This window comes from Erinaceus europaeus, chromosome 18 (genome assembly GCF_950295315.1).
Source record: "Erinaceus europaeus chromosome 18, mEriEur2.1, whole genome shotgun sequence".
In the NCBI taxonomy this organism is placed as follows: domain Eukaryota; kingdom Metazoa; phylum Chordata; class Mammalia; order Eulipotyphla; family Erinaceidae; genus Erinaceus; species Erinaceus europaeus.
Genome location: NC_080179.1, coordinates 30,849,361 through 30,866,438, shown reverse-complemented (window position 1 = coordinate 30,866,438; position 17,078 = coordinate 30,849,361). Strand labels below are relative to the sequence as shown.

General features: G+C 36.3%; 1 protein-coding gene across 7 annotated transcripts in view; it reads left to right on the top strand.

The window, feature by feature from the left end:
* TANK (TRAF family member associated NFKB activator) overlaps positions 1–17,078 on the top strand; it is a 106,290-nt gene that overhangs the window by 80,591 nt on the left and 8,621 nt on the right. For all 7 annotated transcript variants that reach the window (XM_060177818.1, XM_016188454.2, XM_007523776.3 and 4 more), the window contains exons 5-6: positions 13,925–14,001; positions 14,762–14,874. In XM_060177818.1, the coding sequence (XP_060033801.1) occupies positions 13,925–14,001; positions 14,762–14,874 (190 nt within the window). The remainder of the gene's footprint in view (positions 1–13,924; positions 14,002–14,761; positions 14,875–17,078) is intronic.

The following is a 17,078-nucleotide window of genomic DNA, read 5'->3' as shown; positions in this document are numbered from 1 at the left end:
GGGTTTTGGATTTGACTATTCCAGGAAAACTTCATCTCAGTTTCCTTAAGGCTTATCTTCCCATAGAAGTTTTGTTTTTTTTCTCTTCAAAGCACCACTCAACTCAGTTTTACGTTAGTGCCAGGCATTTAACCTGGGAACCACCTGCTTAGGTTTTCTTTTTCTTTTTTTTTTTTTATAACTTCTATACTGTTTCTCCAGTATAGAAGTTTTTTGTTTGTTTGTTTGTTTTGTGTGTGTGTTTTTTGGCTTATTGTAGTTCTTTTTTTAAAAAAAAAAAGATTTATAAAAAGAAAACACTGACAAAAACCATAGGAACAACTCCACACAATTCCCATCACTAGAACTGTATCCCATCCCTCCCCTGATAGCTTTCCTATTCTTTATCCCTCTAGGAGTATGGACCCAGGGTCATTATGGGGTACAAAAGGTGGAAGGTCTGGCCTCTGTAATTGCTTCCCCACTGAACATGGGCATTGGCAGGTCAATCCATACTCCCAGCCTGTCTCTCTCTTTCCTTAGTGGGGTGAGGCTCTGGGGAAGTGGTGCTTCAGGACACATTGGTGAGTGAGATCGTCTGCTCAGGGAAGTCTGGTTGGTATCATGTTAATCTGGAACCTGGTGGCTGAAAAAAAGAGTTAACATTTAGAGCCAAAAAAATTGTTGACTAATCATGAACCTAAAGGCTAAAAAAGTTCATATGAAGAATGTGATGAATATGGGTCCTGATTGGGGCAGCTTAGAACGTTCCTACTCATGACCACAGAATGTGAGCCTAGATTTTTTTTTTTTAATGCTGAAAGTTGTCTTGTATGTTTAAAATGAAGATTATGGCCTCAGAAAATAGAGTGATTGTGCTTAAAAAAAGAAAAAAAACTTTCATGCCTGAGGCCAGAATTAGACACTGCTTTGGTCAAAAAAGTAACTTAGTTAACTAAAATGAAGACTAGACATGATACTAAAGGAAAAAATGTTTTACAGTCTAAAGTAAATACAGTAGTTTGTACATGCATGACATCTCCCAGTTTTCCACATAACAATACAACCCCCACTAGGTCGTCTGCCATCATGTTCCAGGACCTGAACCCTCCCCCCCACCCCAACCCAGAGTCTTTACTTTGGTGCAGTACACCAACTCCAGTCTAAATTTTGTTTAGTTTTTTCTCTCCTGATTTTGTTTTTCAACTTCTGCCTATGAGTGAGATCATCCCATATTCATCCTTCTGTTTCTGTCTGATCTCACTTAACATGATTCCTTCAAGCTCCATCCAAAATGATGTGAAGAAGGCAAAATCACCATTTTTATAATAACTGAGTAGCATACCATTGTGTATATATACCATAACTCGCTCAGCCACTCATCTGTTGTTGGACACCTGAGTTGCTTCCAGGTTTTGGCTATTACAAATTGTGCTGCTATGAACATAGGTGAACAAATCTTTTTGGATGGGTTTTGGGTTCCTTAGGATATATCCCCAAGAGAGGAATTGCAGGGTCTTAGGTTAGGTCCATTTCTAGCCTTCTGAGAGTTCTCCAGACTGCTCCCTACAGGGGTAATTTTTTTTTTATTTTTTAGAAAAAAAGAAAAGCAAAACATTACTTTGATAGTTCAATTTCTCTTGTAAAGGAATGAACATCTAATAAAGTAACCCCCTACAAATAGCAATAATAACTCTGGACTATATACCAAAAATACAACTACCTTGGAGCTTTGGAGACTGAACTTCAGATGTTTAGGAGAAAAGCCAAAAGATGGAGCAAGTAATCTACTCAAGGTAAATCCACAGTTAAATTTCAAGAGAAAACCCACTAACATTCTTGCTTGAAGAAGCAAGGAAGAGATTTAGTGGCCACTAGAGAGTAAAGAAAGAAATCACAGAAAGGTAAACCAGAGAATGAGAACTCTAATATCTGTGTTTAAAAGTTGTCCAAGTCTCTGCCTATCTACTAAGCTCTGGGCTATGTAGGGCAGACCAAAAGCATTTTGCATCAAAGATATAAAAGATTAAACTGAGATTTAGATTCAGAAGAGTTGACAATCTGGGCAAAACCAGGTTAATTACCTGCAAAAATAAAAACATCAACACCTGTCAGAACTATATAACTTGTCTTCACAAATTAATGCTCATAATGTTTAAGATACAGTCCAAAAGTATTCAACATAAAGAAAATCATGGGGGCCAGGTGGTGTTGCACCCTGTTAAGTGCACATATTACCAAGCACAAGGACCCAGATTCACACCCCCTCTCCCTATGTGCAGGGGGGATGTTTCATGAGTGGTGAAGCTGGTCTACAGGTGCCTATCTTTCTCCCTCTGCATCTCCCCTACCCTCTCAGTTTATCTCTGTCCTATGTAATTAAAAAAAAAATACAAGAGAAAAAAAAAAAAACAGGAAAAAGTGGCCACTGAGAACAGTATTCATAATGCCAGCACTGAAAAGAACATAATAAAAGTTAAGAAAATGGACCCAATTTCAAGGGAACACATACATCAAACTTGAGATGATCCAGGTATTATAAGGCCAGGGGTGTGTGTGTGTGTGTGTGTGTGTTGTTTCTTATTTTTAATATTTATTTTCCCTTTTGTTGTCCTTGTTGTTTTATTGTTGTAGTTATTGTTGATGTCATTGTTGTTGGGTAGGACAGAGAAATGGAGAGAGGAGGGGAGGACAGAGGGGAAGAGAGAAAGATGGACACCTGCAGACCTGCTTCACCATCTATGAAGCGACTCCCCTGCAGGTGGGGAGCCAGGGGCTTGAACTGGGATCCTTCCGCTAGTCCTTGCACTTTGCATCATGTGCACTTAACCTGCAGCGCTACTGCCCTGACCCCTTTGTTTCTTTTTTTTATTGAGGGAGTTATTGGTGTTCTCCCTCCCTTTCCCCATATATTGTATTAAGTCTTGTTTATAATTAAGATCATTTGTTATTTGTCCTTCTCCTTTTGGCTTATCTCACTTAACATAGTATCTTCAAATCCCATTCAAGGTGATGCAGAAGAGGCGACTTCATTTTTAATGACTGGGTAGTATTCCATTGTAAATATATACCACAGTTTTATTAGCCACTCATCTGACATTAGATATCTGGGTTGGTTCCAGGTTCAGGCAATCACAAATTGTGCTTCTATGAACATAGGTATCCACAGATCTCTTCTGATAGGTGGTTTTGTTTGCTTTGTGTAAATCCCCAGCAGAGGAATTGCCAGGTCATAGGGTAAGCACATTTCTAGTGTTCTGAGAGATCTCCAGATTGCTTTCCAGGATGGCTGAACCATTTTACACTTCCACCAGCAGTACAGATATGTTCCTTTTCCCCACATCATCTCCAACATTTGTTATTTCTGTCCTTTCTGATATATGACATCCTCACAGTTGTAAAGTGGTATGTCATTATAAGACAAGGGTCTTAAATGCTTTATTGTGGGGAGTCAGGTGGTAGTGTAGTGGGTTAAGCGCAGGTAGCGCAAAGCGCAAGGACCAGCGTAAGGATCTTGGTTCGAGCCCCCGACTCCCCACCTGAGGGGGGGGGCTCACTTCACAGGCAGTGAAGCAGGTCTGCAGGTGTCTATCTTTCTCTTCTCCTCCTCTCTGTCTTCCCCTCCTCTCTCCATTTCTCTCTGTCATATCCAACAACACCGACATGAATAACAACAATAATAACTACAACAGTAAAACAAGGGCAACAAAAGGGAATAAATAAATAAAATTTTTTTTTTAAATGCTTTATTGTGCCACCTCCCCGGTCAGGCCAGGAGTTTCCAATCACTGCCCTTGCCAGCTGCCTCGGTGCAGGCTGCAGAAGGGGATGTTGGCGATGGAAAGAGAGAGAGAGTTGTGGACCCTGGGACAAGCGAAGCAGAGTGAAAAGCTTGCCACCATCACCTGGGAGTGCTGTCTGTTCACAAACCTAGGATGTTCACGAAGGAACTCAACATCTGCATTCCATGCACAGGCAAAAGGACTTTCCTTTATTAACTTTTTATAAGGACAGAAAATGAGAGGGAAGGGGGAGATAGAGCAGGAGAGAGTAAGATAGACACCTACAGCACCACTTCACTGTTCTTGAAGGTTCTTCCCTGAAGGTGAGGTCTGAGTGCTTGAATCTGGGTCCTTGCACACTTTAATGTATGCACTCAGCTCCACCACCTGGCTCCACTAGCCAAGTCTTATGCTAGATTAGTTAAACTCCTTAGAAGGAAATGCTTGAGTATCCCATCACAGCAGCTGGGCAATAGGCACATTTATTTAACCTCTCTAAGACCTTTTTTCACAATAGCAAATTAAAAATACTTAGTTCACAGTATTATATGGATTAAAGTAAATACTAAGTACATGTTGTTTGAGTAGAAGCTATTTTCATTAAATTTGAGTAATCCGTTTATTCACTTTGTATTTTTTGCATAAAAAAAGCATTTCCCTACCCGTATACAGAATTAGATGTTTCTTCTTACTAAGAAAATAAATTTAGGGATAAGATAATCCACCAATAGGTCACTTGTACTGCCATGAGCATGATCCAGATTCACACCACAGCTCCATGTGGGAGGTGCTATGGTAATGGAGCTAGCTGTGGTACTAAAGTGTCTCCCACTGTCTATCTGAATGGCAGAAAAGTGACCCAAAGCCATGCACAAATAAAAAGACATTAAGTTCAGGATCCAGAAGATAGCTTACCCAGTATAGCATATATCTTTGTAGTATATGTGACCCAAAGTTTGAACCTCAATGCCACATCTATCGATTTTTTTAAATTTTTTATTTAATTAATTAATTTATTTATTGGACAGAGACAGTCAGAAATCGAGAGGAAAAGGGTAATAAAGAGGGAGAGAGAGAGAGACGGAGACATCTGCAACCCTGCTTCACCACTCAAAGCTTTCCCCCATGCAGGTGGGTTCCGGGGGCTAGAACCTAGGTCTTTTTTTTTTTTTTTTTTTTTTTTTTTAGAACCTAGGTCTTTGTGCATTTTTTTTGTTCTTTATTTTTAACTTTTTTTTTTAATCTTTATTTGTTGGATAGAGAGAGTCAGAAATTGAGAGGGAAGAGGATAATAGAGAGTGAGAGAGACAGACAGTCAGACACCTGTAGCACTGCTTCACCACTTGTGAAGCTTTCCCTCTGCAGGTGGGGACCAGGAGCTTGAACCTGGGTCCTTGCGCACTATAACATGGGCGCTCAGCCAGGTGCACCACCCACCTGGCCCCGGTCCTTGGACATTCTAACATGTGCACTCAACCAGGTGTGCTACCACCCGACCCCAGAAAGTGTTTTTTTGTTTTGTTTTTGGTTTTTTTGTTTTGTTTTGTTTTTTTCCTCAGCACCACATATAAACACCATGGAACGAATGCACCAGGGGAACTAATGGATGGTGAAACAGTGCCTTGGCGGCTCTCTTCTCTCTGTGTCAGTCTTCTCTCTTCCCTTCTCTCTAAAACAGTGAGAAAAAAATTAACCTAGAGAGGCCCCTCAGTGACCCTAGATTTATTTGCTGGCCCACTTAAAAAGATGGAAAAAAGATATCTAATACAATGTAAAAGACTCAAAGTGGCACAGATAGTAGGAAACCATCTCACTGTGTTTCAAATTCACTTCCTAGAATTGAATTTATAGTAATTTTGACAGTACAGGTAAGAGATTTTAACTTTTTCTTTTATAGAGTGCTGCATTGTAATATTGGATTGTTAGAGGTGGGGGGAGGCTTTACATTAAACCTCTGCTCTCTAAAGAATTTGGAAGTGAATGGGGGGATTTTTATTTTGTATATTATTTTTTTCCTGTACTTATTTCCAAACTCTGGGGCAGATCCCATTTTGCCCTAGAACTGTTCCCACATTGGCAATGGGTTCTCATAATCTACTGCACCGTGTGGAATATAGATAATATAGATAAGGCTCCTAAGACTTGTGTTCCTTTTGCTTCGCTAAATTTCTGGAATATTGATGAGGGTGTAAGAGCCATAAATTTCATATGACCATAAATACTTTTTAAATGTTTTCTTTGTGATTTAATATTGATTTACAAAATTATAAGATAACAGGTGTAATTCCACACCTTTCCCACCACCAGATTCTGTGTTACCATTTCCCTCCATTGGAAACTGCAGTAGTTCTCCCAAGGTCACAGATATGGCTTGACTATTACTTCTGTAGCTTCTATATTTAGATATATTTGCCCTTTTATCTCTTATGGTCCTACCTTCTCTTCCTTTCTAAGTCACACCTACTACTTCCAAGTGTTTTTTTTTTTTTTTCCTTTTTCTTTTTCATTGCCACCAAGGTTACCACTGGGGCTTGATGCCACTACTACAAAATATGTCTCTATTTTTTTTATTTGATAAGAGAGAGAAATTAGAGTGGAGGTGGAGATAGAGAGGGAGAGTGAAAGATAAGACACTTGCAGGCTTGCTTCTCCACTCGTGCAACTGCAGGTGAGGAGCAGGGGTTTCTTGTGCATGGTATCATGTGAGCTTAACCACGTACACCATTGGCCAGCCCCAGCCATAAATTACTAGAAATATAATTTCCTTGTTTTTATTTATCTTTTGTCCTCAATTTTTTTCTCTTACTGTGCTTTTGTAATTTTATTCTGTTCTTATTTTCTACCTTAATCTCTTTCCTGTCTTAACCTTTTCTCACTTTTCTCCCTAGTTCAACTATGTTCTATGCTTGATTTCATCATAATATCTTGGTCTCAAAACTAAAACTGACTAAAAATTATTCAACTGCAGTTACTTTTTTAATTTTTCATTCTTTTTAATTTTTCATTCAATTTTTTGAAAAATTTCAATGAAATTTTTCAAAATTCAATGAAAAATTTCATTCAGTTTTTCATTTAATTTTTCATTCAAAAATCCAATTTATAAATGAATCTTCAGTTTCTTTTTCCACTGCTCATTTTTCCTTTCTCTGTAGTAAATTTATCAAATTAGTACTTATGACTTTCTGATAGTTTATAGTGTTTTTATTACTGCATCCTATCTCAGTGTGGCTTAGTTTTCTGTTTACACTGTTCCAAGTAAGAACATGGTTTTATTTTATGTTTTAAAGACTTGTTTCTATTAAGCCTCATTCTGAAGCAAAATTAAATAATAGCTTAGATGCCTGAATACCTAAAAATATTTATTTTGCTTAGATATTGGTATCTCAAATAACATTTAGAGGGTATCTTTAATATCAATTCTGGAATGAAATGGTAGTTTAATACTTTCAAATAGTTAGAAATTTTCACCTTTATTTATATTATTGTTTGTTTGTTTGTTTTATCAGAGCACTGCACAGCTATGGTTTATGGTTAAGACTAAACCTGGGATCCTGTAGCTTCAGGAATGAAAGTCTTTTTGCATAACCATTATGCTATTTCCTCAGCCCCCACCTTTATTTCATACTAGCCTTTTAATGCTTAGATCCCTTCCAAATGATAGAACTTATATCCCATTAATGAATTTAGTATTATCTCTAAAAGATCCATAATTCAATTTAATGTTGCTACTTTAGTTGTCTAATATCTTTATGAAACAACATGATTCTGAATTAGAATTCTTCACCGAACTCCCCCCAATTAAATGCAGATATAAGTAACAAATGTTGCTTATAATTAAAGCATACATTATGTTTTAATATGTATATACACTATGAAGTGAATACAACTGTTCAACTTATTAACATACCCATCACATTACAGTTATTTTTGTGTGTGTCAGTGGTAAAAACAAGATTTATTCTCAGAGGGGACCAAGCAGTGTCACACACAGTAGAATATACACATCACCATGGATGCAAGGGCCTAGGCTAAGTACTCAGTCCCTGCCTATAAAGGGAAGGTTCACAAGCAATGGAGTAGTACTGTATGTGTCTCTTCCTACCTCCTTCTCTATTTCTCTGTCATAAAAAGAAAAAAGGGGGGCAGGAACACTAGAGTTGTAGTACAGACACAAACCTGGTGGTTAACTAAATAAGTAAATATTTACTCTTAGAAAAATGAAAGTATGTGATGTAGTAATGTTAACCATACTGTACACTAGATCTACATAAATAAAACTGTGTATCCATGACCTAGCTCCACAGAATATCTCCTATGCCCAAACATTGGCACCCACAAATCTACTTTCTTCCTCTATGAGTTCAGCATTTTTGGTTCCCAGTGTAAATTAGATCAGGTAGTATCTCTTTCTGTGTATGGCTTGTTTCATTTAGCACAGTATTTGCCAGTTTATCAAGTCAGTCTTAAAATATCTCTTTAAAATATTTCTTTGTGGGCTCACTAGGTGGAGCATTTGTCTTTGTCTTGTTATGTGCATGACCCAGGTTTCAGTTCCAGCACCATATGAGCATGCCACAGCAGGAGGGAGCATCTCTGGTTTCTCGCCTTCTCTCTCTTTCTCGAAAAGAAAAAGTCATCTAGGAGCAATGTAATTGTTATGTATGAGGTCCCAACTCATCCAGCCAAAAAAAAAAGGAAAAAAAGTCCTGTATGTATGTGGGCATTGTCTTCATTCATGTGTGAATAGATACTTGGATTGAATCCATAATTTGGCCATTAGGGGACCAGGCAGTGGTGTACCTGGTTAAGCACACATATTACAATGTAGTTGAAGGCCCTGGTCCCCTAATGGGAGAAAAGTTTCATCAGTAGTGAAGCAGGCCTGCAGGTGTCTCTCTCTTTCTTCTCTCTCCCAACTCTGTCTCTATCCAATAGTAAATAAATAAATAATATATTTTTAAAAAGCATAATTGACTACTATAAATAATTTCCCACATTTTTCAAATTGTTTTATAAGATAAATAAAATGTGCTCATTTTTAGTACCAGTAGTTTTAAAAGATGGGTATTGGGGAAATGTTTCTTTGAGATGTTGATATCTAACATCATGAACTCCAACACACAAAAACATTTTCCATTATCTCTACATTAGCAATAATGTAGAGATAATGGTTTTGGACTAGTGAAATATTAGCTACTTTTTCTTTTTTTTCCATTGCATATTCAACTAATTCATATCTTTTTTATATAATCCATCTAAGAAGAACTCGGATTTATACTAAAACAAAGTACTCCTAATTCACATAAGGAAAATTTTAAGAAATCATTTCACAACATCTCTCAACTACTTCAAATGGGTATCTTAATGATTTAGTTGAATGACTTACCCAGTGCCATACTGGAAGTGTAAATTATAAGTACGACGTGTAAAAAAACTCTTATTTCAGTATTCATTCCACAAGTTCAGCATTTCCAAACTAGTACTTGGAACAGTTTATAATGTTAAGTATTTTAAGTTTTAGTACCTCAAAATAAACTCATTTGTTGAATGATTTAACATTGAAAATCTCCTAAAATATAATCTTCAGCAAGTTCCTTTGCTTTCTTAGTTGAAGTTGCTGTAACTTCAACTTCCTGCAGAATATTATGCACTTGGGTAATATTTGACAACAGATAGGAAAATATCATCTCTTCTAGTGTTTACCTACTCTTGGGATGCTCAACCAACTGAATGATCTTCGTAATTTCACACTAAAATGAAATTGAGTTTCTAGAGAAATGTTGAAGTTGTCATTGACTATTACTAATCCTGAATCCTTTGAAAAATAAATGATCCTTTTCAGAGCTAGGAGACAACACACCCAGTTGAGTGCACACATTACCATATACAGGGACCCAGGTTTAAGCCCCTGCTCCACACCTGCAGGGAGGATGCTTCTCAAGCAGGTCTGCAAATATCTTTCTTTCTCCCTCTCTGTTTGCCCCTTCTCTCTCAATTTCTCTCTGTGTCCTATCAAATAAAATTGGAAGGAAAAAAGTAAATGATCCTTTTCATAAAACTGTGGAAGATTGTTAACAGAAAATTGTATTAGCATGCTATACCCATTCTATCAATAGATGAACCTTACTTTAAAATGTCTTTTTCCTTTTTTGCAACTAGCATATTCAACAGTGGCTTTGGGAGGCTGGCAGAAATAGCTCATTTGCATAGTGTGTTGCTGCTTTGCCTTGTATGTGACTCAATTTTTTGCCTGGCCCCACCACATTCAAGGAAATTTTGGTGCTGTGGTTTCCCTCTTTTTGCCTTTCTTACCACTTTCTGGAGAAAATCCAAGACAAAGAAACCCTGGAATTGGCATATTGCACCAAAGTAAAAGATTCTGGGGTGGGTGGGTGGGGAGAATACAGATCCAAGAAGGATGACAGAGGACCTAGTGGGGGTTGTATTGTTATATGGAAAACTGGGAAATATTATGCATGTACAAACTATTGTATTTGCTGTTGAATGTAAAACATTAATTCCCCAATAAAGAAATTTAAAAAGAAAAAAGAAACCCTGGAGATAACCCCAAAAAAGGCTATCTTTTTGAGATTTTATGTTGGAATCTTTTAGACCTAAAATTAATATAATAGAGCTGTTTCTTACCCCCACCCCTAAAAAAAAGGCCTTACTTTATATATTTTATATAATTCACCGAAACTCTAGTGAGTACTCTCTTTACCCACCTACAATATACCCAAGGAATCTTTTCCAAGTTAAGTTCATCTACATCAGTTATCAAGTCTAGACATAATAAGTTGACAAGTAGATTTGCCAAACCAAGTAAAACATCGTTTTCCTCATCAACTCTCTACCCCTAATTAGTTTTCAAACCTTCTTTAACTTAATATCAGAAATAATCATTCTATAGTCTGTGTCAATAATCAAACTTTAGAAATGGATATTGTTTATTATTTGCTGTAACTATCATTTTCAGGCTAAAAGTACAGAATACTTACTACTTTTTGGGTTTTGTGTTGTTCCTAATAATTTTCTCATATGAGAATTTTTAGTAATAAATTTAAGGGAAATCAATTTAACTATTTAACTGTCTTAACATCAAATTATCAACTGTTTGTGTTCACTTAATATTACCTCTTCTCTGATTTCATTAAATAGATTTCATATAATCTTTTAAAAGTATGTTTTCATGCTTGTTGCATCCTGAACTGCTTACTAGATTTAAAACATTTTTCTTCTCAGTCCATAGAAAAATCAATTAAGTGTTCTAATTGCACACAACACTAAAGAAAAAATCTTGTCTACCACTTTTAAAAACAAACTGTGAATGTTAAAATGTCTTCTGATGTTACTGCTTTACAAAACTCAGTAATGCAGTTTTAATCCAAAAGACAACCTAAATGTTTCTCAGATATAAAGTATGCAGCAGCAAATGATCTTCATTTTACCTCAGACAACACAATGTATAAAATCATAAAATGTTTGATTGCCAACATTTTATTTTACTTATTACTATTAAGTAATGCTCTATTTGGGGAATGTTAAGTAATCACTGGTATTTAGGGGGAAATGGGAAGGTAGAGCAATAATTAAAACAAAGAACCCGTCTCTATCTCAATAAATAAAATATTTAAAAATGAAACTAAAATATTAGGAGAGAGCTCAGTGGGTAAATTTTGACATAGTAAAACATGAGGCCCTGGCACTACATAGGAACACTGTGGCCATCATTAAGAGAATTCCATAGATGATGGAACAGCACTTTGGTATCTCTCCCTCTCTAATTCTCCTCCGCCTCCCTCCCCCACTCTTTTTTTTATGAATAGAGTATAAACTGGATTATGGAAGGACCAGGAGATAACTCAATGTAGAGTACACTTACTGTTGCATGAGCCTTTGTGTTTGATCCCCAGTATTAATGGAATTCCGGATGGTAGAGTAGTTCTTTTGATGATCCAGGGATACTGCTCAGTTCTAAAGCTATCTATCAGTTTAAATAGAATGTAGGCATTGATAGCAACTGGTAAATCATTATTATCCTAGTAAAACAAAAGAGTTTTGTGCAAGTAGAAGAAGAAAGTTTGCATAATATGCATTGTTTTCTAGGTGTTGATTGAAAAAGTTAAAAAATATGGTATTTTCTTTATTTTTTTTTATTTATAAAAAGGAAACTGACTAAACCATAGGATAAGAGGGGTACAACTTCACACAAGTCCCACCACCAGATCTCCGTATCCCATCCCTTCCCCTGATAGTTTTCCTATTCTGTATCCCTCAGGGAGTATGGACCCAGGGTCATTTTGCGATGCAGGAGGTGGAAGGTCTGGTTTCTGTAATTGCTTCCCTGCTGAACATGGGCGTTGACAGGTCGATCCATACTCCCAGCCTGTCTCTCTCTTTTCCTAGTAGGGTGGGGCTTTGAGGAAGCGGAGGTCCAGAACATATTGGTTGGGTCGTCTGTCCAAAGTCTGGTCGGCATCTTGGTAGCATCTGGAACCTGGTGGTTGACAAGAGAGTTAACATACAAAGCCAAACAATTTGTTGACCAGTCATGGACCTAAAGGCTGTAAGCTGTAATAGTGCAGATGAAGGGTTGGGGGTCCTCCATTTTGTAGATAACTAGTAGGCACATTTTAGTTATTTTCCAAAGGGCTGTTGCTATACTAGGGGTTTTGTTTGTTTTTTTTATTTGTTTGTTTGTTTTCCTTGAGCCTGAAATCTGCAGGTAGATCCTAATTATTGTCTGGGGAGATGATGTCATGGCTGGGAAAAGGACCAAAAAGCTGGATCAGGGAAGAGAGTAGCTCCCTAATATGGGAAAGAGGTATAAATATTGTTGACTGTAAACCCCATCGATTTGATTTGATTTGATCTGGGTCCCATATTCAGCTAGACTTAGATATCTTCCTCACCTACTTCCTATTACAGTTCTCACACTCACTCCAAGGCTAACCTTAGCAAAGCAAGGACTGCAAAAGCTGAATAAGGGCTAGAGACTGGCATACTTTGATGACTCTTTAGTCACTATCAGGCCACCCCATCAGCTGGGGGCCTACTCAGTGAGTCCTGAGATTCCCAAGCAGACTTAATGGGCTCAGACCTCAAATAAATCCCTCTCTATTGTTACTGGTCATCTCTATCAGGAACAACAAAATAGATGCCTTTGTGGCCCCCCATAGGACCTTGCCCTCAACTTGGATCAACAACGGTAGAGAATGTTCCATCCTCCAAGCTACTCCAATATTGACCTGAGGAAGATGGGTAAATATTGGGGTAGCTTGGAACATTCCTACTCATGACCACAGAATGTGAGTTCAGATCTACAGGGATGCAGAGGTCACATAAGCTCCTAAGTTGAATATGATATTAATGTTAACTTTGAAATGTTACAGTGAATGTAATACCACTGTAAGCCACAGGGTGGGAGTGAAAGGCAAGAACTTGTGTTGAAGTAGCTGAAATAAATACACTATATTTTAAATGTTTGTTAAATGCTAAGGCACTATAACTTGACTTTTCTTACTTTCTATGATTATCTGTTCATATATATTAAAAGAAATATTTAAATGTATTGGTCAATAATGGAAAATAAGTAAATTCACTTTTTTCTTTTTTCTTTAATTTGATAGGATAGAGAGAAATTGAGAGGGAGTGAGGGAGAGATAGAATGAGAGAGACCTGTAGCACTGTTTCACCACTAGTGGAGCTTCCTACCTGCCTGTGTGAACCACGGACTTGAATCCCTGGCCTTTGAGCATGGTAGCATGTGCACTCAACCACACAGCCCCTGAAATTTTATTTTCTAAAGTTTCTGGACATATCAAGTGCTTGGTGACTCAGCACAGCATTTTGTTTTGTTTTGTTTTTTAGCACAGCAGTTTTGATCAGGGATGAAATTTGAAGAAATTCCATGAATTGCCCTTGCTGAAAATAACAAGTTATAAGAAATACTTAATGTCTTTGACCTACTTTTTTATCTTCATCTTTCTTTTCCCTGATCTTATTTTTTGAAGGGTATATAGTATACTTTATATAAACACATACAAATGTGTGTAAACTATCGACTTTTTTTAAACAAGAAAATATTTTCTATTGTGTTTTCTATTAACTCATTCTCACTTGTGCTGGAAATGATTCAACATGGTTGTCATTTTATATCTTAGGTAAAAAAACAAGATATTTCTTCTCCTAGAAAAGAAACTTCACCAAAAAGTCTTGGCATCCCTTTACTCCATGAAAGGTAATTCCGTATCTGTTTTTGACAATCCTTAAGATTTTGAATATTGAAATTCAAAATATTATGTATTTTAAATGTTTTGCAATTTTAAGAAAATAGTAGCCCTTTAAAATCAATTCAAGGCTTCTCCCTGTTAAAAACATGTTAAAATGATCTAAATAAGTTACACTGTTAATAATAAAGATGCAAATACTGAACTCTCTGACAATGTTACTTTTTTCAGTAGAGGAAGTATTGTAGCTACATTTCGTTTATATGGATCATAATGTGAACCATATCAAAGTGAGGGATCTTTTAGTTTTTCTCTATTTAAGAAGTTTACAAAGAACAGAAGTCAGTACATAGAAATTTTTCTCTTTTTTACCAGAGCACTAAGTTTGGCTTATGGTAGTGCTGGTGGGATTCAAATCTGAGACTTTTAGTGCCTCAAGCATAGAAATCGTTTTACATAATCACTATGCTGTCTCACCAGCCACAGAAAAACTTTTAATGTAAGAGACTCCAGTGTGTGTTATATGCATAGATAATGCTAATCTGCATTACATTCACATATTAGAACATTTTTATTTATTGTTTATCACTTTGTGCCTGAATTTTTAAACATTTTGTAGAAATTGTATGAATTTCTAGGACTTCAAAATGATTTTTTAACTTAACCTTTCAATAAATATGTTGAGGTACATAAAAAGGTATGTAAGTTTTCATTATGACATTAATATGTTAAGATACAGCCTTATATTTTAAAATATTGATTTATTTGTAGGGGTTGTATAGAGAAGACTTTCTGGGATATAAAAGAAGAATTTCATAGAATATACTTACTAACAAAAGCACAAAAAGACCACTTAAGCAAACTTAATATACCAAGTACTACTGGTAAGATTTTAATATACAGTAATATTGATTGTATTGAATTAAGTTGATTTATTTTTATTTAATTAAAGAATTATTGTACTTAATACTTAGGAGACAGTTTCCATGAGACATACACAAGATACTCTCATACAGGCAGTGCTGGGGATTGAACTGAGAACCTCAAGCTTGCAAGTTTATGCTGTATCCATTGAATTATTTCCCTGGTGAAATTTCTTTTTTATTCTAAAACTATTCCTAAATTTCAATAATTACTAAGAATTGCAGCTTGTACCTTATGTCAGTTTGTATGAATAAGTTCAGAGATATATTATATTGTATAATTTTTTTACCTTTTCTCTGTCGTGTGATCCTATACAGATTAAATTGAATGAAATTATTATGAATCATCTTAATAAAGAGTCATGCCACGGGGAAAGTACAAAATAAATGTAGGATAAATCCCTCAGAGTTTTCAGTTGCTGTTTGGGAATCTTACTATTCAGTAGGTATTAATTAATGTGTTAGTAAGCAACCTTGAAGTTGAATAACCATGAGATAAGTAGAACTGTGACATCACATTTGTTTTTAACTTACTGCCTGGAAATGAATTGAACATTGTGGATAATTCTTTTAATTAGGCTCAAGGAATAAACATTTCACATTTCATGAGGCTATTTCTGTTGTAGAAAGAAAGAACAAATGGAACAAATGTATTATAAAATATAGCTTAAAAGGAGCATCTGCTTTACACATGTCTTTGCAGTGTGTTTTTTGAAAGCTCCACCCCTCCTTCAAACCCCAGGCTGGCTTATTGGTGTTTGCTTTAGTAGTTTGGTGATAGGAATAGCAAATACTAGGGTTTGAATATGGCTGTCAAGCATTTCTGTAAACAAAAGGAAGATAAACTGATCATCTATAATAATAAAATTTCCTTTACCCTTGTGAGTTAAAATATTCTGCATACAAACCCCAAGAGATGTGATTTACAGTTTTCACTCTGGATGATGTTGCAGAAGGGCTGACTAGCACCCCTTTAATTAAAGATCACTTTCCATTTCTTACAGCTCTTATATTTAGACCATTTTCTTAATTTTTAGACTATTTTTAAAATTACAAAAATGTGCAGTGCTTTTTGCCTAATATTACTATTTTATTTTCAGAAAATGTATATAATAGGGTAGTGTTAAAGGAACAAAATAAACCTTTAAGATACAGATTATTTCTTCTTCATCCCCAGCTTCCCTAAAACTCTGTTTTTCCACCTTGAGTTTTATCATTTTTATAAGGAATCAGCATTTTGTGCAGATGAAAGACACTAGGTGCTTGTCAAATAAATAATTATTTAAAATTATAACATGCTAACTATAAGATATAGTGCCTAGAATTCACAAACATACTTTTCTGAATATCAGCATCTTATCAAAACATTGTAATGCTGCTATATTCATTGTTATACAGAAAACCTAGCTCATCATCAATGGCTTAATACTTTGACCATTTTTAAATTGCACAGATCTTAATCTGAGTATGTATCTGTCAGCTAGTACATTGAGTGTTTAACTTCAATTTCTTACCCATTAAAATAGCTTCCTAACATTGTTATTATGCTTATATTAACTGTGGCACAAATAGTAAGTACAACATTAATCTTGATACTTCTTAGATTTGGTGTGCTACAGACTCCAGCAGGGCTTTGTAAGGTCGAAACAGAAATCGGAAGGAAAAAAGGAAGGGGAGGGGAGGGGAGGGGAGGGGAGGGGAGGGAAGGGAAGGGAAGGGAAGGGAAGGGAAGGGAAGGGAAGGGAAGGGAAGGAGGGAAGGGAAGGGAAGGGAAGGGAAGGGAAGGGAAGGGAAGGGAAGGGAAGGGAAGGGAAGGGAAGGGAAGGGAAGGGAAGGGAAGGGAAGGGAAGGGAAGGGAAGGGAAGGGAAGGGAAGGGAGAAAATAAAGAAAAGGAGAGAGGGATTGAGGGAAGGGAGGGAGGGAGGGAGGGAGGGAGGGAGGGGAAGGATGTAGGAAAGGAGTTGTTTTAAAGAAGTCGCCAATTTAGAGTTTTGAAAGATGAAAACGATAATAAATGAGAATGTAAAGAACTGAATTGCATGGTACATCTAGAAACATTATATTTGTCATTGTTGTCCCAAAGATATTTTATTAGAATTTTATTTATACTGTTAAAGAAATTTATGTAATTCATTAAAATGCTGATTTAACAGAATTATACTTT